Consider the following 26,032-nt stretch of genomic DNA (forward strand, 5'->3'; position numbering starts at 1 on the left):
AGGGACTCCGGTACGGCCGTTCAGCGGAGTGTGGCTCGGTCAGGTAGTTATTTAAAGTGGCATAATGGAGGACTATTTAACGACCAAGCATATTTTACAATAATAACACTGTACCCGCGTCTATTTATAAGCGCTTGCTGTATGCCAGGCATGTACTCAAGCCCTTTATTGGTTTCTCTAATGGAACCCTCCCTCCTCCTCTAAGCAGCAGGTCTTGTGGCTTCGTAGGTATCTGGTAAGTGGATGAAACAGGAGACGCAGTGCAGTGTTAAGTTGTAAAACAGTTGGTAGTGGAGGTTTAGATGTGAATAAAACAAGCTGTAAAATATATCCAAATATGAACTGATCATCTCTGGTTAATGGACGTGCACTCAATTTAAATTGCCTTCTTTTTGCTTGTCGGTATTTTAAAGTTTATTTTGAGAGAGAGAGAGAGAGAACAAGTATGTGTGTACACACACGTGAGCAGGGGGAGGGACAGAGAGGAGAGAGAGAATCCCAAGCAGGCCCTGTGTGGGGCTCTATCTCACAAAACACAAGAAACACAAGATTAGGACCTGAGCCAAAATCAAGAGTCGGCTGCTAAACCGATTGAGCCACCCAGGCACCCTTGCTTATCTGAATTTTATATTGGGGGGGGAACCTGTATTATTTTAATGAAAAATTTTCACTTGAAAAATTTAAACTGTTTTTGACTCTCCCTTAGCCTCCAGAGCAAATCAGATGGGGATTAATTAGTTCATCAGGTGCTGTTTTTCCTGGCACTGAGTTATTTGAGCTAAAGGAAGCAAAAGCAGAAAAGATCCATCAGGTGGGGTTTTCTCTAGTGGTAGGTGAATGATGTATCAGGTGGAGTCCTCAGAAGGATTTTTTCTTAGCAGTTTCAGAGGGTACACACCTTGTGCATTATTTCATGTCTCAAAACAGCATGATTTCAAAGTCTACAAATCCAAACGTGGTTTTCCAGGGGCCTAACCTGATCTGAAGGTAGACTACAAAGCAGTGGCTCTCCAATGTTTTTATGGTGGACCCACTCCATTAAGAGAGATTTCAAGCAGCATCTCCATATATGAGGTCTATCGATGGAGCCACTCCATCTCCCCACCTTCTCCCTGCAGCGGCAGCCTCCTGCCCCCTCTGGAGCTCTGGGGCCTGGGCCGCACTGGGCCAGAGGAACTGGAGGAGGAGATGTGCACCCTGGGCGTTCTTCCCTCTGCACACTCATCTCGGTGTGCAGGAGGCAGGGAAAGGCCCGCCACAGGCTATCAGCTGATGGAATCCAGCTGTGAGGCCAATTATGAGGCAGGGCCCAGGATGATTTTTAAAATGTAGTACAGGGGCACCTAGGTGGCTCAGTCGGTTCAGCATCCGACTTTGGCCCAGGTCATGATCTCACAGTTTGTGGATTCGAGCCCCTTGTCAGGCTCTGTGCTGACAGCAAGCTCAGAGCCTGGAGCCTGTTTCAGATTCTGTGTGTCCTCTCTCTGACCCTCCCCTGCTCATGATCTGTCTCTCTCTGTCTCAAAAACAAATAAATGTTAAAAAATTTTTTATTTTTATTTATTTATTATTTATTTATTTATTGCTTGCCATGTGTTACATTTAATCAGATTCTTCAATATTAAGGTATAAAAGCTTTGGAACATATCAGTCTCAACCAGGAACAGTTTATGTTAGAAAAAACTAGAATAAGAGCTAACATTCAATTTTCCATGTTCACAATGTCTGAGAAAGCGTATTTGACTATTAAAAAAGTTTATTTAACAAAAAAGTTCAATATGAAAATGCACGACCTGATTTTTATATTGTAGTAAAAAAGGTGCCATGGAGGGGACATGTGGAAGCAGTTGGTTTCTTCCAGTGAAAACACCCATTGTTTATACTCGTCCCAAGGCTTCTAACATGATGATACTGTGTCCTCGAATTACCACCATTCCAGTATTGTTCTGCCGCTAGTTGCCATCTCCACACATTCATCTATTACAGGATTCATAAGGGGATTGAACCCCGCAATATTCCTTGGACATGTCTGCCACCATTTAATTTCAATGATAATTTCTTGTCCATAAATCTTTTCAACTTGGGAGGGTGTCTCCTTGGCGAGCTCAAAGATCCCTCCCCCCCCCCAATTTTTTTTAATGTGATTACATTCTGCACGCTGCCACACACAATCCACATACGTACTCTAGGCCCGCCTCCTCCCCTCAGCAACCAAAAGGTTCATCAGAGCTGCTGAGGGTGGTGAGATTATCAGTGATTATGATCTTTAGACTTCTTTATATTTTTGCGTTGTTTGCCATAAATGGGTCCTACTTACTCTTCTTCCCTGATTATTCCCCTTAGGGTATACTACATGTTCGTTGTTTAAAAAAATTATTTTTTAAGGAACTAAAGGAGGGGCGTCTGGGTGGCTCAGTTGGTTAAGCAGCCGACTTCCACTCAAGTCATGATCTCATGGTTCGTGGGTTTGAGCCCCGCATCAGGCTCTGTGCTGACAGCTCTGAGCCTGCTTTGGATTCTGTGTCTCTCTCTCTCTGTCCCTTCCTGCTCGTACTTTGTCTCTGTCTCTCAAAAATAAAATAAAACATTAAAAAAAAAAAGGAACTAAAGGAAAGCCTAGAGAAGAAGATAAAAATCATCTGTACCCTCACCGGGAAAAACGTTATAAAACTGTCTCTACAGGCTCTTGGTGGGCTTGGACTAATAAGAAGGGTGCCGTTCTGGGGTTTGGAGGGGGCCTATATTGCTTGTGCTCTCTGTGTGTGGTTGGGGGCCAGCCTCGCTGGTTACGGCTGTGGTTTCTGCAGGCAGAAAACATCGTGCTGTTAGAGCTGGACATGCCCAGCCGGACCACCAGAGACTACGAGGGCCCCGCCATCGCCCCCAAAGTCCAGGCCGCCCTGGACGCGGCTCTGCAGGATGAAGATGAGATGCAGGTAGATGCGTCATCCTTTGAAAGCACCACAAATAAGAAATCCAAGGCCAGGTGAGTGACTTTTGGTCACCTGGGGTTAAACAGAAGATGTTTAAACAAGGACAAGTGAGGCTGTGGTTTATCATGGAAGGCTTCAGAGAACACGCCAGAAAGTATTGTCATGTTGCTCCAACATTTATTTATTTGTTCCACAAATATTTAAGGCTCAGGCATTATGCCAGTGTAACGAATACCAGAATGCCTGATGTGCCCAGTTCCTACCATAAGGAACATGGGTTCTAGGAAGTCAGGGACACTTCTTTGGTCCCGACCACGTAGTAGGCAGTTCTAGTATTTAAAAAAAATTCTCTTCATGATTTCCTGCAAAGACTTAAAAAAGGTAAATATTATCATCAATCCCCATTTTATAGTTTAGAAAATTTGAGAAAGTAGTCATGTTCAAGGATGTCGGTACAGAGCCAAGGTTTAAACCTCGGTGTGTCTGAATCCACCCAGGCCCTGAGCCTCAATGCTGAATTTACCTTGCTTAAATAACCCACTGAATAACCAAGTACTTAATTCGATGCTAAATTAGAAATTCTACCTTATTAAATTTTGAATTACAAGCTGAAGGAAAACAAATGGGTAAAAAACTAAAAACATAAGAAATTCTACCAGCAGACTTAATATTTTTTACCAATTTGGAGAAGACTGTCAAGATCCGATTTAAATGGAAGGACCGTTTCTGAGAACCAGGTCCCTTCCCTGAGGTGTCACACCTTGGCCACGCACCAAGGGTCAGGCGCGGCCAGTTCGGCGGTTTTACAGTTGAAAGTACACTGGCTCTCAGGCCACTGAGGAAAGGCCCAGGGTCCTTGATGAGGTAAGGCATCTGATCTGCATCAGAGACAGACGGGACGGGACATGTAAACATGTGCTTGACTTTTGCAGGCCCAAAAGTGGAAGGAAGTCGGGATCCTCCTCTTCTTCCTCGGGAGCCCCCGCATCTCAGCTTTATCCACAGTCTCGCGGGCTGGTTCCAAAATAAAGCCAGTTCCCCCTCTCCCAGGGTGTAAATAGCATTTGCCTTCTGAGAGAAGAGACGAGCAAGAACCCACCGAGAGGACCCAAGCCCAAACTCAGAACCGTGCCCCTGGGGAGAAGCTGTGGCCTCTTTGCAGATGACCCGCCTGAATCTGGTCGGAATATGCTGGTCCTCACCCGGCACTCAGCCACTCTGGGAAATGCCCTTTAATTAGCATCTCAGAAATGCATGGGTAAGGTAAAGTGTGATAGTCCAAGTGGAAAGCAAGAGAATGACCAGTGACCTTGCTTCACCCCTCCCTTGCCTTCCTCTCCTCTCCCTTATCCTTGACCGCCCTTCCTCTCCCCTCTCCTTCTCTAGCCTGCTCTTTGTTACCGGGCTCCTTCCTTAGTGAACAACAGGGCAGAATCAGGAGTCACCTGATCAGGACCAAGCTTTTGGAGTCTCAGGATAAAATGACAGTGAGGTTGAAAAGTAAACACTCTAGAACTTGAATAGGTGCTTGTTCCTGTAGGTAGAATGAGAATTCTCTTATGGATCCAAGCCCCCGATCGGCATGATCTGAGCACCTCAGTAAGAAGGGGATCTGCCATTGGGGATCTGCTGAATAAGGAAATGTTTTTCCAAGAATGTTGGAAGCAATAGAAGTAACATTCCCTTTGCCTCCTTGGAGAGTTTAGGGAAACAGCTTCTTTAAAATTTTAAAGCCACGACCATCCCATCAAAGACGTCCATCTGTAAGCCGACGCCACATCCATACACTATGTCACTTTACTCTTCATTTGTCACCATCTCTTCCCTTGCACGCCTCTGAGCGTCCCTGCCGGGCCCATCCTTTGCATCCAGAGCATGCCCAGTGTGGGCCTGTTTTGTGGGAAAAGGGAGGTGGGCTCTGCTCTCTCTGGTGGGACAAGAGCTGGGGGAACGAGACATACAGTGGCACTTTGGAATTCCCCATTTTGTTCCATATTTGCATAAGGGTGAGCAGGCAGTGCAGAGACAGAGACGTGAGACTCGGGGCAGTGGGAGAGGAGGGTATAACGGACGGGTGCAAAGGAGTCCTGCCTGCCTTCAGCAGAACACCTAGGACTGTGGCTGCCTGCAGCCAGAGCCCAAGGTGGGGGCCAGCAGTGGTGGTGCGATTGAATAGGCTCGGAGGAGAGAGTTAGGGATCCCCGTTTACATATACTAGTTTGGTCTGTAAGTTTTAGTTTTTTGTATTATTGAAATTCAAAGCTTCATTTTATGTTGGTCTTTAGGTGAATGTTACTCATCCCTACCCCCACTCCCCCCGAGAGCAGCTCATAAGTGTGTGTGGGTGTGCAAGCACAGTGGTGCCTGTGTCCTTCGAGTGTGTCCGTGTGTGTCTGTAAGAGAGAGACCAAGGACTCGTCCTCCAGGTTTGGAAATACACTAATGTGTAGTTGTTGCCTTTGTCTGTATCAAAGGCCCATTGAATGACTAATCCAGGCCAGAAGTGCTCCCATGTGAGTGTCTGAGTCCCTGAGCCGAGCCTGAGGTGACCATGGGCGTCCCCAGGTCTGCCACCCTGGTGCACCTTGCTGGCATGGTGCCCCAGGAAGGTGGGCCTTGAGTTAAATTTTAACTCTGCTGCTGAGTTCCCAGGGCACATTTCTGGATCAGAACTTGTGGGAAAGACAAGGTACCAAGTGCAATGTCTGCAAACGGAGAGCTGGCCTCTGGCAGCCTATCTCCTTTTTAGTCACCGTTCTCTCTGAACCTGGGGCCCTTTTCAGCAATTCCCAGAGCATAATGGAGCCTTCCCTCATCTTTCTCGGGATCAAACCCTGCTTCTTATTTATTAAGATTTACCTGTGTGAGTAGGAACCAAATGATGAGGTGGACAGCCTGACGTGCTTACCTGCCAGTGACACTTGCCTCTCGCACCGCACCCCCTCACAGCTAGTCTGAGTTCCATAGGCGGAGGATATTCATCCAGCAAATCTGAGAGCTGAACCCGGCAGCCAACACAGCACCTCACTGCTGATGTCTCAAGGTGGCGGTTCGGAGCGGGGGTGGTTGAGTGACCGTGGGACTCTCTAAGAAGGTGAAAGAAGAAAGGCAAGTCGACAGGCAGAGTTATTGAAACAAGCTTGCTTTACACGAGGCTGTGTTCGGCTGGCCGTCTGTGGGAACCAAGTAGAACCCTTCGAGGAGGTGAAGCTGTCCCTCCCCACACAGTCTCTGGTGCTTTTCTTCTCTCCTAATGGATCCGATAAATATTTCAGTAGTGCAGACAGGAGAATGTCTTACTGCTACCAGAATGCTGCTGCTTTGGGCTATGAATTGAGCCACCTGTGTAGAGGACCAACCGGGTTTTCGTGTCTGTAGTCATGCTAGAATGTTCCAAGCCATCTGAGGGTCTTCACGCCAGCAGCAGCTAGTGAAGTCTGGAAGCAAGTCTGAACAGGATCGAAGAAGATCATCTGGGAGAAAGAGTCTGAGAGTGTGTGCGCCCCCCCTCATCCAGCCCCTCTTTGCTCTGATGAATAGGAATGTGTCTGGCTTCATATTTTCGAGTCCCATGTCTCCCACCTCCCTGGATTTAGAACCCAAGGCCACACATCCTAGGCATGAAGCACTTTCCTGAGACTCTGACCTAACGTTGGACTGTTCCCCATCGAATGCCTGCATGCTGCTTGAATCGCACCACCCACGCCTCCATGACCAAGGGCGTCAGAGAGTTCTGCGGTGTAGGCCTGGGCCGCTCTCTGCTTTTCCTGTCCGACTCTTGTAAGTCCTCCCTCACTGAATGTAGAGTCGTTGCCAAGCTTTTGAGAAGTGTCAATTCCCTGTGAACGTGGGGTATCAGTTCTGCCTCATGTTTCCCACTTAAGGTTGAGGCTCTCTGTAAACAACACCTTGGGCCATCACAGAACCATCGGTGGACAAAAATGGGGCTATTAATACGCTCTAAAAGCCATAATCAAAATGCTCAGAGGGAACTGGATACAGACAGTGGGCCTGGCTCTTGTCTACTCTGCAAGGTTTTGCCTGGTGCTGTTTGGAAATCTGCCACATTTCTCCCCGCCCTTGTTTTCTTGAATGAAATGCTTTTGAGATTATTTATGAAAAGAGTGATCCCGGGGCAGGCAGGAGGCAGTGGGCTTTATGGCTCTTTGGAGTTGCTATTGATCTTGACCTTCTCTTTGGCTACCTTTAGACAAAGAATATGCCAATCCTTGGGGCTCTAAGTTTTACAATTGATATTTATTTGTATCATCTCTTTGTCTAGGAATGTAAAAGTGATTCTAAACTAAGATGTGTAATAAAAACCAATCAGATTTATTGTACCTACAAAAAGGTGTCCTCATAAATGACTAATGCTTTTGAAAATGACAAGCCCTTGGCTGTCACGCTGCCACTTTCCTTAAATACATAAATGTTTCTAGTGAAAGAAGGGTGAGAGTGGGAATTGAAGATTGAGTTAGAATGCTGGCATTAAAAAAAACAATAGGGCTGCCTGGGTGGCTCAGTCGGTTGAGTGTCCGACTTCGGTGCAGGTCATGATGTCACATTCATGGGTTCCAGAGGTTCGAGCCCCATGTCAGGCTCTGTGCTGCCAGCTCAGAGCCTGGAGCCTGCTTCAGATTCTGCGTCTCCCTCTCTTTCTGCCCCTCCCCCACTCACACTCAGTCTCTGTCTCTCTCAAAATTAAATAAACATTAAAAAAAAATTTTTTTAATAGCAATAGGTTAAGGGATATAAAATGAAGAAAGAGCGACCAAGAAGTAAGTGCCTCTCATGGTTTTCTGTGGAGGCTCCTGAGAGGCCTGGGCAATAGGCCTGATATTTCTTTTAACATTTATGTTTTGTGTTTAAAATTTTAAGTTTATTTCATATTATACTTTAAAATGTGTCCTTTTTTAAATACAAACATATTGTATGTTATTTACCGTCAGGTAAAAAAAAAAAAAAGAAATATCAGAAAAATGGGCTACGTGTTGGTTGTGTGGTCTCTCATACACTCAGGCCTCTTGGAGTGTCCCCCCGGGGGACTGAGAAGAAAGGGTTCAGACCCTGGACTCTGAGCTGGGTTTGAGTTCTGGCCTTATCCGCTTACTAGCTGTGTGACTATAAGGAATTTCATGTACCTCTCGGGCTGCCCGGGTGGCTCATTCAGTTGAGTGTCCAACTCTTGATTTTGGCTCAGGTCATGATCTTGCAGTCCGTGAGTTCGAGCCCCATATTGGGCTCTGCACTGTCAGTGCAGAGACTGCTTGGGATTCTTTCTCTCTCTCTCTGCCCCTACCCTGCTCCTGCGTGCTCTCTCTCTCTTTCTCTTTAAATAAACTTAAAAAAAAAGAAATTTAAAAATCCCTTTAAAAAATAATAATTTACTTCTTTGAACATTGGTGTCCTTGTCTATAACATGGGGTAATAATACCCACCCTCCAGGGCCATTGTGAAGATTGGCAGTGCATTTAAAGCAGCAGCCCACAGGTATGTGGACTGACGCAGCCATTTAAAAATACAGTTTTTGCTGTGTGGGAGCCCTGTGTTCAAAAGACACCATGAACAATGTGCTCAGCAATGACTGGGCATGTTTAGAAAATCCTAGGCCTTTACAGAAAAGCTGCTAACCGTTTAATATTATGTGTTAAGTACCTGCTGTGTGCCACAGCGTTCTGGGCCCTGGATGTGTCCTAAGCAAGGCTGTCTGGGGCCCTCGCCACACAGAACTCGTAATCTAATGGAGAAGGAGGCAGGCTAAGGGTTAAAATGCACACAAGTATACAATTACGAATTGCGGCAGATGCCAGGAAGTGATATTATGGCATATTACAAGAGAGGTTCCTAATTGGGATTGGGTGGGTAAGTAAGGGAAGGGCTTTCTGAAGAAATGGCATTTACAGAGAGATCTAAAGGGTGAGAGATTTGGGGTGCCTGGCTCAGTCAGTAGAGCATGTGACTTTTGATTTTGGGATTGAGTTCAAGCCTCACTTCAAAAAGCTGGGGGGCGAGGATAAGAGGTTAGCTGGCTCTGAGAGGAGGGGAGGAAGTTTGTGAAGGTCTAGAACAGAGAAGCCGAATTTCACAGGGAGGTATCTGTATCCCTTTCTTACCTTCTCACTACAGGGAACCCTGGGGAACTATCAGGGAAAAAATTACAGCATAGGACTTTAGAAAAACCCAACAGATTTAAAGAGCATAGAGAGAAGAGCGTCCTATGTGACTTAGGCGAAGGATTTGTAATTGTATTTCTTCATGATGTCCTCAAACTATGCGTAATGTTCACGTAACCCCCTTTTCTTCCAAAAACGTTAAAAACCATAGTTTGTTTTATCCTAAATAATTATTAGTTTAGAATAATTCAAAATCCATTAGCCAGAAAGCAAGAGTTCAAAGTGTGACTTGAAGAATTCTGGGCGCTTGAGTGGCTCAGTTAAGTGGCCGACTCTTGGTGATTTTGGCTCAGGTCACGATCTCATAGTCGTGGGAGCATAGACCCCACTTCAGATTCTCTCTCTCTCTCACCTGAATTGCACTCTTTCAAAAAAAAAATTATGAGTGTGTTCTTGAAAGTGACAGGGTTTTGGGCAGACCAGGGGCTAATTCATAGGGAGGCACAGGGCAGCATAGCTGGGCAACTCGGAAATTCCTGTGACTCACCAGGTTGTCCCCTCATCTGCTGGGTTGCTTAAAAAAGAAAAAAAAACTACACAAACCCCGGGTGATTCAGTGAGGAATACATGTTTGGTTTTTGTCCCTAAAGAGCTTCTACAACCCTTGGAATTTCTTGAGTGACAGAAGTGTTAGGAGGATTTTTTTGTATTCCTAACAAGCTCTTTTCAGCCCTGTCTGAGCCTATGCTAATAAAATGACTCTACGTGGGCTCCTAGATGGCTTCCTAATGGGGGGTGGTTGCCAGAGGAACCAATAGTGTGTCACTGAGAGGATTGGAACTTTCAGCCCCAGCTGCTGACCCGGTGGCGGGGGAGGAGCTGGAGTGTGAGTTAATTACCAGCAGGCAATGATTTAATCAGCCATGCCTATGTAATGAGGCCTCTGTAAAAACCCCTAAATGATGAGGGCTCCGAGAGCATCCAGGCTGGTGAACACTTCGAGGTGCCGGGAGGGTGGCATCTCCAAAGACCGCGCAGGGCCGTCACACCCCTCCCCCCATACTTTGCACTTTGCATCTCTTCCACTTGACTATTCTTGAGTTGCATCCTTTATTTTTTTTAATAGTTTATTCCCAAGTTGGTTTCCATATAACACCCAGTGCTCTTCCCCACAAGTGCCCCTCTCCATTACCATCACCCCCCTTCACCTTCCCCCCTCCCTCCCCAGCCCTCAGTTTGTTTTCAGTATTCAAGAGTCTCTTATGCTTTGCCTCACTCCCTCTTCCGAGCTACATCCTTTATAAGAAATTGGTAACAGTAACCAAAGCACTCTCTTGAGTTTTGCAAGCTGTTCCAGCAGTTATTGGACTTGAGAGGGTCTCACAAACCCCTGAGGTATCGCCAGTTTAGAGTTGGGCAGAAGTATGAGTGGCAGCCTGGGACTTTGAACTGGCATCTGAAGTGGAGCGGTCTTGGCCTGAGCCCTTAACTTGTAGGGTCTGTGCCGACCCTAGGGAGTGTCATAACTATAGGACGCCCTGTTGGTGCCTGGAGAATCAAGGATTCGGTCATTGAATGGAAGGAAGAAACCTATATATTTGGTTATCAGAAGTGCTGTGAATAAATACATAATAACAGCTCTGGAAAGTGTATTTTGAACTTCACATTAATGGCTTAAGTCTTGGGCATGTGATTTTGGCAAGCCCCCCTGTACTAGGGTTGCCATGATTGAAGTTTACCCCGAGATTCTGGTTTCCAAGGACCATGTGGTGGTCACATCTGTCGACTGGGTTGTTAGTGGCATTTGTCTAGGACGTAACTGTAGCTCTTGCAGCTGCCCCCTTTTTTCCCTCAGTTTCTATCACCAGAATTGTGGTTAGCCATCACTGGGTGCCTCAGTGCTTTTGGCGTGGGGGGATGGGCAGAGAGAGGTGGCTCACCCGCACCTCCAGGGGTAGCGTAGCTCTCAGGATCTTGTTGAATGCCTATTTTGTGCCCCTGAGTCTTGATCTAATGGGAGATGGGGAGGAGAATGTACCTGGGCCCTTCCAGGACACAATGAGGACCTAGAAGAAGGCCCGCCTCCTCTCCCCACAGCGCTCTCCCAGCCCTCCGAAGCTGGAGCCACACAGCCCTCCTTTTGGTTTCTTGGTTACACCAACTGTTTTCATGCCCTGGCACCTTCACATGTGCTGTGCCTTCTTTCTGGAAACTTCTCTGCACTCTGGTAGGCTGCCTCCTATTCATCTGTCAGGTACCAGTTTAATGACCCCTCTTCCAAGAAAGCTTCCCCAAGCATCCATTCTGGCTTCTCCCCATCTTCACCTGGCTGTGTGGTAGCCTCTCTTCTTGTTTCTCTCTTAGCCCTTTTCCCCAGGTTACAATTATGGTGTTTTCTTGTTTTTTGTTTTTTTTTGCTTTGGTCTCTCTCCACCCCTGCTAGACAGTAAGTTCCCTGAGGACGTGTCCTACATAGTCTTCTCCAAGATTGACACTTCTATGAGTTGGATGGTTCAGTGTGTCCTGACACCTAAGGCCGCTTTTCTGTCAGGGCAAGAGGTGATGTGGCAACTCCAGGAAGGAGGGGTGGAGGAAAGCTTTGCAAAGGAGGCAGCATTTGAGGTGTGCTGTGTGAAAATGGGCAGGGGTCCATGCACCTGGGAAGGAGAGAAGAGCATGCCAGACAAAGGGAATAAAGGGAGTAGCTGCTGGGGTGTTCCTGATGATTGGGGAACCTGGGAGTGACGGGAATGAGAATGAGAGCCGGGCTGGGAAGGGGCTCGACTCCACGGTCGAGAAGCCTGAAGACAGAGAACCCTCCAAAGTGTGTGTGTGTGTGTGTGTGTGTGTGTGTGTGTGTGCACGCGCGTGCATGCACCCAGGCACCTGTGTGCATGCTGCGAGTGTGTGTGAAACATGGCCCTATTTACACTTGAGCATTTTCTCCTTAAACCAGCCTCACATGCTATTATTTCTCTTTGAGACAACAGAAAGCAATTTCACTAAGTGCTGCTTTAAGTTTGTCTGCTGTTCACACAGGTTTTCTGGGCTTGGCTGGCAAATTCCATTCTGCAGGGAGCTTTCCCTGGCACAGCTACCCAAGAATTCCAAGAAGCACTTGAGCTTGACTTCAGTGTCTCAGTGTCTTAGGAATGGGGCTGAGGCATTTTTCAGTGCGGTGGGCTGGAAGGGGGTCCCTTGGCTGCATTTGGGAGCCAAGAAATTGCTGTTGGTTTTGAAATTTCTTTGTCTAGTCAACAAAAGATTTACGTCTGCTATTCATTCAAGTCAGCGCTTGGTGTCACGGGCTCTTAGCTCAGGACCTTGCCCTTCCAGAGCTCCCAGTCTGGTAGGGAATTGCTGCCATTTACAAATAAGTCCAATTCAAGGTGGTCAGGAGCACTTCTGAGGGGATGCAGACAGGGTCACAGATTTGAGTAAGGAGAATTTAAAAAATTTTAACGTGTATTCATTTTTGAGAGAGAGCGAGAGTTGGGGGCTGGAGGGAGGGGGAAGAGGGAGAGACAGAGGCAGGCAAGGGAGGGGCAGAGACGGGGAGACACAGAATCTGAAGTAGACTCCAGGCCCTGAGCTGTCAGCACAGAGCCCCATGCGGCGCCCGAACTCACAAACCCTGAGATCATGACCTGAGCCCAAGTCGAATGCTTAACCGACTGCGCTACCCAGTGCCTCCAGTAAGGAATATATTAGACACAGTGATTGGTCTCTTTGCTGGATTATCTGAGGGGTGGCAAAAGAAGCCAAAGGTTTGGTATTAAATTAATATATTCATTTTTTGAGTATCAGCTATGTTCTCAGTGTTGTTCTAGTCCCAGGGATTAAGGATAAAGCCTCTGCACCCAGGAATGTCACATTGTAGTGGTGGAGCCAGATGGTTAACAAAGAAGTATGTGTCGGGGCACCTGGCTGGCTAGTTGGTACAGCAGTGCCTTGATTCCAGGGTGGTGAGTTCGAGGCCCACGCTGGGGGTAGAGCTTACTTAAACAAACAAACAAACAAGGAGTATGTGTTAAGTCTGGTGTCAGAAGTGCTCTGAAGGAAAACAAGGCAGGCCGGGGTTTGGGAGTGCCAGGCTGGGGGAGATGCTGGCTTGGATTGGTCGGGTTAGATTGGGAAGTCAGGGAAGGCTTCTCTGCAATAGTGACGCTCCATTTGAGCAGAGCCCTGAGTGATGAAATTAGGGAGCAAGCGTGTGGGTATCTGCTGCGGAGGAAGAGGATTCCAGGGGAAGGGAAGGAACCATGGTGCAGAGGCCCAGAGGTGGGAGTGTGTTTGAGGATAGCAAGGAGCCAAAAGTGCCTGCCGGTGGGCAGTGAGGTTGGAAAGATGGCTTTGGCTCAATTCTGAATTGTAAGTGAGTTTTATTTTTTAGACCATTGGAGGCTTTTGAGCAAAAGAGGGAAACCTGACAGGAATGCTTTTAGAAGGATCTCTCTGGCAGCTTTGTAGAGAATAGGTAGGGAGCAAGGGGCAAGGTGAGAGATTGCTTGAAGGGGTGTGGTAGTTGGGGGGGAGGGTCCAGGACTGGGAGGAGAGGAGAGGTTGGCACCTCAGGGTGTGGGTTGATTGCTGTAAACTGGACGTGAGGGGTGAGAGGAGAGGAGGCAGCCAAGGTACCAGCGGTTCCATGGTGTTTGATCTGAAGCCAGCGGAAACTCCACCACTGCCACTTCCTTCCATGTGTCCTCCCCCCTTTCAAAACAAAAGGCTTTATTAAGGTATAACTCACCTACCACACAGTTCACCCATTTAAAGTGTGTAATTCGCTGCTTTTTGTGTATTCACAGAGCTGTGCAGACATCACCACCATCATTTTTTTTAATGTTATTTATTTTTAGAGAGAGAGCATGTATATGAGTGGGGGCGGGGCAGAGAGAGAGGAAGACAGGGGATCTGAGGCCGGCTCAGCACGCCGGGCTCGAACTTACAAACCGTGAGATCATGACCTGCGCCCAAGTCAGACATTTAACTGACTGAGCAACCCAGGTTCCCCGCCACCATCAATTTTAAATATTTTCCTCACTCCCGAAACTGCTCATTTGCAGCCGCTCCACATTTGCTCCCACTGCAGAGCCTTAGGTGACCACTAATCTATTTTTGGTCCAGGTCTGGCTCTTTCAGGGTCCCCGAACCCCATTCGCCTCATCTATGACTTCACGGGGCAGTTGTGAGGTTTAAAAGAGAGCATGAAGAGTCACATAAAGACCCCTGCCTAACCCTTGGTAAGTGCTCCGGAGAGGCCAGCCCTCCTGCCTGCTCTGGCTCCTGGTTCGTCAGCTTACAGAGGCAACATGGGCAGTGATGAACGGGACGGACCCTGAGCCCACACTGCTGGATTGAGAATTCTGAACTCACCATTTACTCTAGCTTTGTTTTTTTGGCACAGTTTCTTAACCTCCTGGGGGCCTCAGATTGCTCAACAGTCCAAACGGTGTCATTGCAAGTACTTTCTAAGTTGCTATGAGTCACTGGGAACAGTGCCTGGAAGGGAGCAAGTGCTCAGCAGACAGTAATTGTGTTGTAGCGTTGTTACCATTGTTAGTCAATTGAGGGGTCCAGGGGGCTGGTGGTGACTTCTAAAGTCAGGCTAGGAATGGACATTTCTTTTTTTTCTTTTTTAAGTTTATTTATTTTGAGAGAGAGAGAGGGAGAACCAGTAGGGAAGGGATGGGGGTGGGGGGGACAGGATCCAAAGCTAGCTCTGCACTGACAGCAGAGAGCCTGGTGCGGGGCTCAAACTCAGGAACCTCGAGATCATGATCTGAGTGGAATTTGGACACTTAACACACTGAGCCACCCAGGCATGCGTTTATTATTTTTTTAATATTTTTTGTGAGAGACAGAGAACGAGCAGTGGAGGGACAGAGGATCTGAAGCAGGCTCTGTGCTAACAGTGATGCGGGGCTCAACTCCACGAACCATGACCTGAGCCGAAGTCAGATGCTTAACTGACTGAGCCACCGAGGACCCCCTTTTTTTATGTTTGTTTGTTTGTTTGTTTATTTGAGAGAGCAAGCGAGAGAGAGAGAGAGAGAGAGAGAGAGAGAGAGAGAGAGAGAGAGAGAGGGAGAGAGAGAGAGGGAGAGAGAGAGAGAGAGAATCCTAAGCAGGTGCCATGTTCTCAGCACAGAACCCGATGCTGGACTCAAGCTCACAAACCATGAGCTCATGACCTTAAACAAAGGAGCCAATGGACCTCTATCTGAATCCAGATGGTGGCAGAGTTAATGGAGACAGAGAGAATCCATGGATCTATTTTTCATGTTCTTTGGTTGGGTCAGTACCTTTGCTAAAGTCACTTGTTTCGTCTAAGCTTCAAGTTGCTTTGTCTGTAAAGTGGGGGTAAAAGTCATTCTTCCCAGGACTCCGTGGAGAATTTAGTAGCCCACTGAGCACCTATATGACAAACACTGTTGTGAACACGACAGGGAAAAAACTGCCCTTCTAGAGCTGTCTGGAGCTAGAGGAGAGAGAGAAAGTATATAATGATTACGAGGTTCATAATCATCACAATAAATAAGATCTACTTGAAGAAGACAGAGTATAAGTAAACCGCCCGGGGCCTGGCCTGTGGCGAGCACACTGTGAATGGTAGCTATAACAAGCCGAAAGCCAGGCAGCACAGCCCCCGGTAGGTCTCCAGGTGACAGACTGTGAGCATGTTGCTTCAATCTAAGCTTTACCTGATGTCCACTCAATTAAATTTCCACCGGCCTCCAAGGCCCCTCTAGAACTGCCTGCTGGAGATCCTTGTCTCTTAGGGTGTAGGGCTTTCTTCCTTCTTTTCAGTCAGCATTTAGCGAGCGCCACTTTTGCTGGACGCTGGGGCTGTGAAGCAGTAGAGGTGTGGTCAGGAGGGAGCATGGAGGGAGCCCAGAGGCCAGGCAGAGGAAAGCCAGACTGTAGGAGTATGGCTGCCTTGGGTTTAGGCTGCCGGGAGAGACTTCTAAGCTAGGTGGTAAAGTTAACAGAAAACGAAGACTTCACAACATTCTTGCTTAAATACTACATGGCAAAAGCAAACATTTGCATTATGGTCAAAAGTGTAATCTGTATTTAAGCTCCATCAAACATGGAGATATGAGGGCCTGTGGAGGAGCAAAGACCTCAGGGCAAATAATGTCTCAAGGTGAAGACGGTATGCTGCTAGATCAGGGAGAAACGCTGGGTCACGGAGCAGGGAGGTCTTGGAGCTGGGTAAGCCGGTTGGCACTGTTTACCAGTAGCAAACTCTTCTACTTGGTGGGAGGGTTAATGTCAACCCTGCTGCTTTCAGAGTTGCCGAAAAGATGAAAGAAAACATCCACCGGGTGCCTGGCACTGATGAGGCACATACTAAGAGGCAGACATTATTGAATATCAACAGTAATCTTTGTTATCCGTATTAGTGCTGCATCATGGGAAGAGCTCTGTGTGTCAACCAGAACTATGTTCACATTCGTCCAGCACAAGTTGCTTAGCCTTTCTGAACCTTGAGTTGTCTTCTTTTCTGTAAAATGATTGAATAATACCTTCCTCTTCGGGTTGCTGGAGGGAATACATGTGATAATGAAAAATTTCTAGGCTGTATACTAGAATTTAAGTGCTATCTTTAGATCAAAACGCAGTGATTTTTATTGAATATTCGGATGATAAGAATTGTATATTCTGATGGCGCAAAATTCAAACAGCACAGAGACATTTAAGGAAATGATGACAAATCACTAGAAATTCCATTAACCATAGCTAGCTGCCGGACAAGCTTTTAGATATCTCCTTACACAAACTTCTAGTTTGATTTTCATAATATTCATGTGTTCCTAGTACACACTTGTCCTGTTTTTACTCAATAACATGTTTGGGACATATGACCAGTTAACAAATACAGACTTATGTGATCATTTTTAATGGGTGTCTGGTAATCTGTTTTAGGGAATACCAGAATTTATTTCACACTATTGATAGTCACTGAAGTCATTTCCAGATTCTTACTATTTTATACAGTGCTGTATTAAGCACATTTGTACATAGATCATGATACTTGTATATAGATTCACTCGCTTAATTTCTTCTCTGGGATGAATCTCTGTAAGTGAATTACTAGATCAAAGGGTATTCCCAGGACAATCCGGTTACATATTGCTAAACTGCCTCTCAGCATGACTGTGTGTATCTGCACACCTACCAGCAGTGCAGAAAGTGTGCTCACCCTTCCCATACCCTTCCTTGCTTAACACTGGATTCTTCAGTCTGTTTAACCTTTGCCAGTCTGGTCTGTTGGAAAATGGTATCTCAGTCCTTTAGTTAACAGGATTACTAATGAGACTGACAATCTTTTCAAGTATTTACTTCCATCTGCATTAATTGGCTGCTTACTGTAGGGGTGTTTTCTATTGACTTTTTAAGAGTTATGTGTATTGGGTGGGGGGAGGCATCTAGGTGGCTCAGTTGGTTAAGCATCTGACTTTCGATCTTGGTTCAGGTCCTGATCTCAGTGTCATGAGTTCAAGCTCCACTGGGCATGAAGCCTATTTAAAACAGAACAAAACAGAGGTGCCTTGGTGGCTCAGTCAGTTGAGCGTCCGACTTCAGCTCAGATCATGATCTCACGGTTCGTGGGTTCGAGCCCCGTGTCGGGCTCTGTGCTGACACCTAGCTCAGAGCCTGGAGCCTCCTTCAGATTCTGTGCCTCCCTCTTTCTCTGACCATCCCCTGCTCATGCTGTCTCTCTCTCTCTCTCTCAAAAATAAATAAAACATTAAAAAAAAGAACAAAAGAATTCTGTTTATTAGGAATCTTAACTCCTTGTTGTATCTGTTATAAACATTTCCCCCATTTCATTGTCTTTAACCTTGTGTGTGGTATTTTGTTGCTACATATGCACTTTTAATTTTATGTAGTCAAATCTATCAGTTTTACTTGATGGATCTTTTTTAACATTTATAACATGCTTAGAAATAGTGCCAGTTCCAGAAGTATAAAAATAGACTCTTGGGTTTTTTTTCTCCCAATACTTCCATTGTTTCTTTTATGACATATAAATCCTTGATCGAGGTGGAATGTAGGTTTAAGTGGAGTGGAACTCCAACTTCAATTTTCTCCAAATGGCTACCCAGTGGTCCTGCTCTGTTTATTGGCTTCCATCTTTTCTCCATCAATTTGAAATGTTACCTTGATTATGCACTGCAATTCCTTAAACACTTGGTTCTATTTCTGTACTCTATTCAGTTTACTTGGTCTGTTTTTTTCTTTTGTAAAAGTTGCACTGTTTTAGTTGGCATAGCTACTGAATGTATTTTAATATCTGGTAGAACAAGTCCCAACTCATTAATCTTCTTCAAAATTCTTTTTGGCAGTAGGGCTGAATGGCTAAATTCATAGTGCTTGGTTTCATTCGGCCAGCCTGAACTTGAATCCCAGGTCAGCCACTCACTAGCTGTGTGATCTTGGGCAAGTTATTTTTTTCCTCTCTCAATCTTTGCTTCCTCATCTGTATAACGTTGATAGGAATGGTACTACCTTATGATATCTTTGTGAACTTGAGCTGAAAGGACACATAGCAAGTCCATGGGATAGGCTCTGGCATGTGGTGAATGGTCAGTAAATGTTATGTCCTTTTTATTATGAATATGGTGCATCTGTTTTTACAGTTGAGTTTTAGGGAAAGGCAGTAAATAGACCTACAGTCCCTGACCTCGTCTGCCTGACAGTCTAATTCTGGAGCAGACATGGAAGAAGTCATCATCAGTGTCTAGAATGAGTTATATTTTTCCTCATTATAGTTTGAAGGAAGCATTGGGTACTATGGGAGTGTATCAGATTCAATGAGTTTAGGGCGGCAGGGAAAGCCTTGCTGAAGAAATAGGTAAAGGGGCATCCAGAATGACTCTGCACCCATCTCTTGCTCCCCCTCCACTGCAGACCAGTGTTAGCACCCAATCCTACTTGAATGAACCCATTCAACAACCTAAGAGCCCCCACTCTGGGTCAGGGTCTATGCTGTTGGGTCTGCATACAATTTATCTGGAAATAGGGTCCCATGCTTTTCAGTAGACTTCACAAAATTTAAGAACCACGCAGAAGGGGCACGTGGGTGGCTTTGTCGGTTGAGCGTCTGGCTTCGGCTCAGGTCATGATCTCACGGTTCGTGGGTTCGAGCCCCGCATCAAGCTCTGTGCTGACAGCTAGTTCAGAACCTGGAGGCTATCTTCGGATTCTGTGTTTTCCTCTCTCTCTGACCCTCCCCTGTTCACACTCTCTCTCTCTCAAAAATAAAATAAAACTTTAAAAAAATTTTTAAAAAAGAACCATGCAGAAGGGAGGTACTATGTCTGTATTAATGATCTACTGCTGTGTAATTGTCTCAAAACTTAGTGCTTTAAAACAGTAACTATTCATTATCTCATACAGTTTCTGTGGGTCAGGGATGCAGGAGTACCTATTTGGGGGATTCTGGCACTGGGTCTTTCATGAGGTTGCAGTCAAGATGTTGGCCAGCGCTGAAATAATTTGAAAGCTTGTCTGGGGGTACGGCCATGTGGACCTCTCCATAGGAGCTGCCTGAGTGTCCTCATGACATGGTGGCTGCCATCCCCCAGAGGGTGTGATCCAAGGGAACAAGGCAGAAGTTGCGATGTCTTTTCTGACCTAGCCCCACACACAGTTCCAAAATATCCTTCTGGGTCCACAGGTCAGCCCTCTTCAAAGTAGAGACTAAAAGGGATGTGAATAATCAGGGTTGGGAATCACTGGGGGCAGTTTTGGAGGCTGGCTACCAGTGCCTTAGAAGGAGTTGGGTCTAATCCTGGTTCCAGCACAGCTAACTGTGGGATTTTGAGAAAGTTCCTTTGCTTTACTGGCCCTGATACAGCCAAGGCTGTGAAGGCCACTTATCTAAGCCCTCAACTTCCCACACAGACATTAGCAATTATTGAAGAAGGGGAGCAAGAATAGCCATTTGGGGCAGGTGTAAACTGTTTTCATTATAAAACATTGAAAAAGAAGAAGCCAGCTGCCAATCATCACATTAGCACTGCCACTCCTAGGATTTTGGTGTTAAAATGCACTTTAAACATATACACCGAGACCAGAGAGATTTATATAGTAGGAAGGAGTATATCTCTCTGGCATTAAGAGAGATTGAAAATTGGGATGGGCTCCTTAATGAGGTCCTGAAATCTCCATTTGAAAACATTCAAGAATTTGGCTGGGGGCTGATATTTCCCACAATTTTGGTACAAACTAGGTCATATGTGAATAATCTTTGAGGCCATTTAGAGAGGGTCCCACTTTTTTAAATTTATTTTTAGAGAGAGCGAGAGAGCGAGAAAGCGAGAACAAGCAGGAGAGGGACAGAGAGAGTGGGAGAGAGAATCCCAAGGAGACTCCATGTTGTCAGTGCAGTGCCTGACATGGGACTTGATCCTGTCAACTGTGGGATCATGACCCGAGCCAAAAATCAGGAGTTGGACACTTAACTGACCGAGCTGCCCAGGTGCTTCCCACAAATCTTTTTTAAGTAAAATGAAAGGAAGAATTATTATTAAAGATGTTCCCTCACAGGGTGCCTGGTGGCTCAGTTGGTCAAGTATCTGACTTTGGCTTAGGTCATAATTTTGCAATTCATGAGTTCGAACCTCATGTCAGGCTCTGTGCTTCAGATTCTGTGTCTCCCTCTCTCTCTCTGCCCTGCCCCTGATTGTATTCTGTCTCTCTCTCAAAAATAATTGAACGTTAAAAAATGTTCCCTCCGTGTTGAGCCCAAACATTTTAATTTTTTCAACACACTCATCTATGAGTAGTACATACCCATTCTAGAAGATTTGGAAAATATAAGTATACAGAAGTGAAAAACATTACATCTGTCCCCGTAATCTGAATGCTCTGTTTTGTAGTTAAATTAAAAAATTTTTTCAATTAAAACATGTAATACTTTGTAGGGAAAAAAAAAGATAGAAAACCAAATCTGACCTCAGTCTTACAACAAAGAAGTAACCATTATTAACATTTTGGTGGAATAACATGGAATTTAAACACCTTTTTCAGTCCCATGGGAGACTGAAAAACACGAGTGGATTTAAACGATGGTGAATGGCAGGTAAGCTGAATTAGGGCTGCCCATGTTGTGGACAGAGTCTGTGCCTAAAGACGAGAGTGAGGTCACGAAGTCTCTATTCCTGAGCATCTTTACAATTTGCATAAATATATGTGTGTGTGAACTTTTGCCTCAGTCTTTCCCAATTCTGCTTGGCACATTCCAGATAACTGTTTTAGGGGAAACAGTTCAGTGGGAAATTAATCCTCGGGGATTTTGTCCAACAAAGTAATGATGGAGTAAGGTCATTCAGTCAACAGACTGAGTTCCTACCTTGTACCAAGACTGGGCCAGATGTTGGGGGAGTGACGAGAACATGGCTAACAAGAATACAGACAGCAAACCAAAAATCATACAAAGAAATGAAATGTGGGAGGGACCAGGAGAGATACACATTTGCTGATCATCTGCTATTCTGGAAGTTTAGTAAATGTGGTTTCATTTAATCATCTGGAACCTAGCAGAGGTAACTTGACTCTGAACCTCAACTTCATTTGAAAATAGGGACAGAATTACTGGGAGAGAACATTTGTTTGAGTGGAAAGCTGTTCCAGGGTTTAGTTCACTGAACTATAAAAAGGAGGCACTTTTTATACTTTAGACTCTGAAGCTTCTCCGAGGCTAGGAGAGCTGGCATTTAATGAGTCCTGTGTGCAAGTCACTTTACAGAGATCCTATTTAATCCCAATACCACCCTTTGAGTTTATGCCACCTTTTGAGTTAATGAGAAGTTTCAGTACTTGACCAAGGCCTGTCAGCTAGAGAGGGACTGTGAGAATATTCAAACCCAGGCCAGCTGAAGTCCAAAGCTCATGGCCGTGCATGATCTCACGGTGGGATTCAGGGGTGTCCTTTTGAGAATTCCAGAGTCTGCTGGTGGTGTGTGTGTTATTCAAATTCCTGAATGTGTGCTTTGCTCATAACTGTGCAGTTTGAAAACAGTGACTCATCCCCAAACAGAGCAGGATTGAATACAGTCCTGTTTTTCTTACCGTGCCCTGTGGCACCTATGTTGACTTCAAAGATAATTTGTAATAAAGCACTGTGATAAAAATGGAAAAACACCAAAAAAAAAGTATAGGTTGTTTTTTTGCTGCTTCTGATTATAGAGTAAACTTGAGTCTCATTCGCTTTAAAAAGAAAATCACAGCTACTTAAGGTTTAGTGACTAACGTCCACTTCCAACACTTATTTTGTACAGTCTTCTGAACGTACTCTTTTCACACTTAAAACTGATGTCATCAGTTTCTGTTTAATTTTGTAAGGGCAGAGACCTTGAAATAGTCACATCTGGATTCCCCCCCGTGGCTTGACCAAAATGTGAGAGCCAGTCGGTATTGGCTGAAAGAATTAAAGTCATTTCCAGTGTATTAGCTTTCCTCCCCCCTCACTGTAAGAAGTCGCTGCAGGCTTAGTGGCTTAAAACATCCATTTATATCTCATGCTTTCTGTGGGCCAAAAGTCCGTGCATAGTACGGGTCAGTGGATTCTCTGATACAGCTAAAATTGAAGTATTGGCAGGACTACATTCCTTTCTGCAGACTTGGCGGGAGGAGGGGGTACCTGCTTGCGAGCGCATTCAGGTTGTGACAATTCTGTGCCATGACCTTGTAGGAGGTCGTGTTATGTGCTGGCAGGGCCTGTCTGCCTCTAGAGGCTGCCTACATTCCCTGGCCCATGGCCGCCTTTCAAGGCAGCAACACTGGGTCGAATCCCTCTCAAGCTTCAAATCTGATTCCTCTCCTGCCTCATCTCTCCAAAGCATCTCTTCACCTTCTTCTGCTTTTCCAATTTTTAAAAATGTTTTTTACTTACTTTTGAGAGACAGAGACAGCGCAAGCAGGGGAGGGTCAGAGAGAGAGGGAGACACAGAATCTGAAGACAGGCTCCAGGCTCTGAGCTAGGTGTCAGCACAGAGCCCAACACAGGACTCGAACCCACGAGCCGTGAGATCATGACCTGAGCTGAAGCCAGACGCTCATTCAACTGAGCCTCCAGGCGCCCCTACCTTCTTCTGCTTTTAAGGGTACATGTGATTACACTGGGCACACCCAAATAATCCGGGATAATCTTGTTGTTTTCCAGTCCTTCATTCTATCTTCAAAGTTAATTTTGTGGTGGAATGTAGCATATTCACAGGGGTCCGGGACTGGGGCATAGATAGTTTTGGGGCTTTGTTGGGGAAGGCATTATTCTGCCTACCACAGGGACCTGTGCTAAACATGTCAATTTTATTTTTTGTGATTTTTTAAAGTTTATTTATTTTTAGAGAGAGAGAGAGAGAGAGAGACAGAGAGCATGAGCAGGGGAGAAGCAGAGAGGAAGGGAGGAAGAGAGAGAGAGAGAGAGAGAGAGAGAGAGAAAGAATCCCAGGCAGACTCCACAGTCCACACAGAGCCTGAAGGGGGGGTTCAAACTCATGAACGGCGAGACCCTGACCTGGGCTGATATCAAGAGTCAATGCTCAACCTACTGAGCCACCCAGGTACCCATAAACATGTAAATCTTAGAATGAACCTTCTCTAGGTACTCCTGGGAGATTTGAGGAGGGCAAAGCTACTTAAGAAGAAAACATTTGAAACAAGCCAGATGACTTAAAAGGTTACTGTGTCAGCTGTAGATTAAAAAACAAAACAAAACAAAACAAAACAGGGGCGCCTGGGTGGCTCGGTTGGGTGTCCTTCTTCGGCTCAGGTCATGATCTCACGATCATGGGTTTGAGCCCTGCATCAGGCTCTGTGCTGAGCTCTTGTTCAGAGCTTGGAGCCTGCTTCAGATTCTGTGTTTTCTTCTCTCTGCCCCTGCCCTGCTCATGCTCTGTCTCACTTTCTCAAAAATAAATGTAAAAGTAAGAAAAAAAAGAAACAACCTTTGTAAAAAAAATCAGGTCAAACAATTTCTTGGTAGTGATGGTAAGGGGTTGTTCTTCCTTGTCTTCTTGGGGTGAAGGAAGAAGGAGGAGAAATTTCATTTCACCTTGTACAGTCTATTCCTTTTGCAGGATTTCGTTGATTGGCTATGAACATCTTCTGTGTGATGAGCATTAAAGCTGGAGCACTGAATTCTGGGGTGTTCCGATTGGTCTCCTCTCAGCACTGGCTTTCCCATGTGCTAACATCAGGGGCTGCAAGGTTATTTCCTTACCCAGGGAAACCTTTCAGTGGCCATTGACCCTGCCTCCCTAATTTTTAAGAGCTGCTCATTAATCCAGTTTAGGACTGGTTTTAGGAACGTCTCTGGACAAATAGGTACAAAAGCCGTGTGTTGGGTACTCGGAACCTCATTTCATTTCATACTCAGCAACCAAGGCTCAGAGAGGTTACGTTCATTGTCCATTGTCTCTCAGCGTGTACTAATTATTAAACACTTGCTCTATGCTAGGAGCCAAATTAGAAGGACCTAATGTTAAAGTTCCCCTTCACACCTTCCAAACTGCCATGTGTTTTATGTTCATTTTAATCCCACTAGAGCTCTGAGGTATTATTAGACTAATGTAGATTTAAAGTTTTTTTTTGTTTGTTTCTTATTATTGAGACAGAAACAGCATGGGTGGAGGAGGGGCAGAGAGACAGAGGGAGACACAGAATCCAAAGGAGGATCCAGGCTCTGAGCTGTCAGCAGAGAGCCGATGCAGGGCTCGAACCCACGAACTGTGAGATCATAACCCCAGCTGAAGTCGGCTGCTCAACCAACTGAGCCACCCAGGCGCCCCTGTTGTAGATTAGAAAATTGAAGTTTAGAGAGGTTGAGCCCCTAGTTTTATTTAGGTCGATACCCAGCGAGGGGCCTAGCCAGAATACCAGCGTAGGTCTGTCTACTTCTGATTCCAGTGCCTGTTCTCTCCAGGGTACTGCCTCTAAGAAGGCCTCAAGTGCATTCTGGTCAGTATGGTCCCAAAGTCCAAGTTCTCTACTCCTCATTATCACTTAGTTCGCCAAGTGGTAAGAACACTCGAGGCTGCGGGTGCAGCTTCTGCAAACACATTAGCGGCATGAAAGCACAGGAGGAAATGGAGAACTGTTCAGTGCCATGAAGCGTGGAATAACCGTTTTACTGGTATGAGTGTCTCATTGTCTCATTACTATGCGGCAGTGAGTCATTCAGGAAAGGACCAAAAGGGAAAGTCCTGCCCCTTGTCATCTTTTTGAAGTGTCAGTGAGAACCGTTTAGGCGGGGAGAGGCACAAAGTGGGCGCTGGGAGTCGAGCTACCAGTTCTCCCTCCTCACCCTTAACCGCCCGGGGTTGGACGCGAAAAGCGCCGAAGGGGTTAATTGTGGCTGGGGAGCCCGGCCACCGCCCCTTCCCAGCATTGCCTCCCAGAATGCCTCAGGCTCGCATCTAGTTCCCGCACCTCGCGAGACTCCGCCCAGTCTCTTCCCCGAACGACTGCCCGTCCCCCTTCTTTACCGAGGATTGCGCGAGGCGGAGGGAGGGAGGGGAGGGCGGAAAAGACGGGCCGCGAGAGGTACGCCGGGAAGTGTGGTCCAAGCGCTTCATGCAGCCATATTCTTCCGGAGCGGGGGAGGCCAGAGAGGCAGTCGGGACTACAATTCCCAGCCGCCTTTTCGGTTTGTTTTTGTTCAAAAAAAAAAAACCCCACACTCCCCCTCCTCACTCTTCACACACACTCACTCTCACACACACACACACACACACACACACACCCACGGCAGACACGCACACACCCGGGCGCAGAAGGGAAAGCCGCGTCTCGCCTTCCCGCCCCGCCGCCAGTTCTGTCTCGGCCCCTCAGCAGAGCGGGAAAGCGGCGGCTGGAGCCGTGACCTCTGACCCCGTGGTTATGCGGAGCCGCCGCATTCCTTAGCGATCGCGGGGCTGCCGCCGCCGCCGCCGCCGCCGCCGCGGGCGACTGACGCAGCGCGGGCGCGTG

At 46.3% G+C, this 26,032-nt stretch overlaps 2 protein-coding genes and 1 pseudogene across 5 annotated transcripts in view; 2 read left to right on the forward strand and 1 right to left on the reverse strand.

Annotated features, from left to right (window-relative positions):
* KIF3B (kinesin family member 3B) overlaps positions 1-3,979 on the forward strand; it is a 40,539-nt gene extending 36,560 nt beyond the window's left edge. For all 4 annotated transcript variants that reach the window (XM_029916911.1, XM_029916913.1, XM_029916912.1 and 1 more), the window contains 2 exons: positions 2,808-2,986; positions 3,866-3,979. In XM_029916911.1, coding sequence (XP_029772771.1) covers positions 2,808-2,986; positions 3,866-3,962 — 276 coding nt within the window. In that variant the 3' untranslated portion in view covers positions 3,963-3,979. The remainder of the gene's footprint in view (positions 1-2,807; positions 2,987-3,865) is intronic.
* On the reverse strand, positions 1,878-2,085 carry LOC115273708 (annotated as a pseudogene).
* Positions 3,980-4,113: 134 nt separating the features above from the next.
* Positions 4,114-26,032, forward strand: part of ASXL1 (ASXL transcriptional regulator 1) — a 96,149-nt gene continuing 74,230 nt past the window's right edge. The window contains exon 1 of the mRNA XM_029916906.1: positions 4,114-4,191. The gene's annotated coding sequence lies outside the window, so the exon portion shown is untranslated. The remainder of the gene's footprint in view (positions 4,192-26,032) is intronic.

This window comes from Suricata suricatta, chromosome 12 (genome assembly GCF_006229205.1).
Source record: "Suricata suricatta isolate VVHF042 chromosome 12, meerkat_22Aug2017_6uvM2_HiC, whole genome shotgun sequence".
NCBI classification, from domain to species: Eukaryota; Metazoa; Chordata; class Mammalia; order Carnivora; family Herpestidae; genus Suricata; species Suricata suricatta.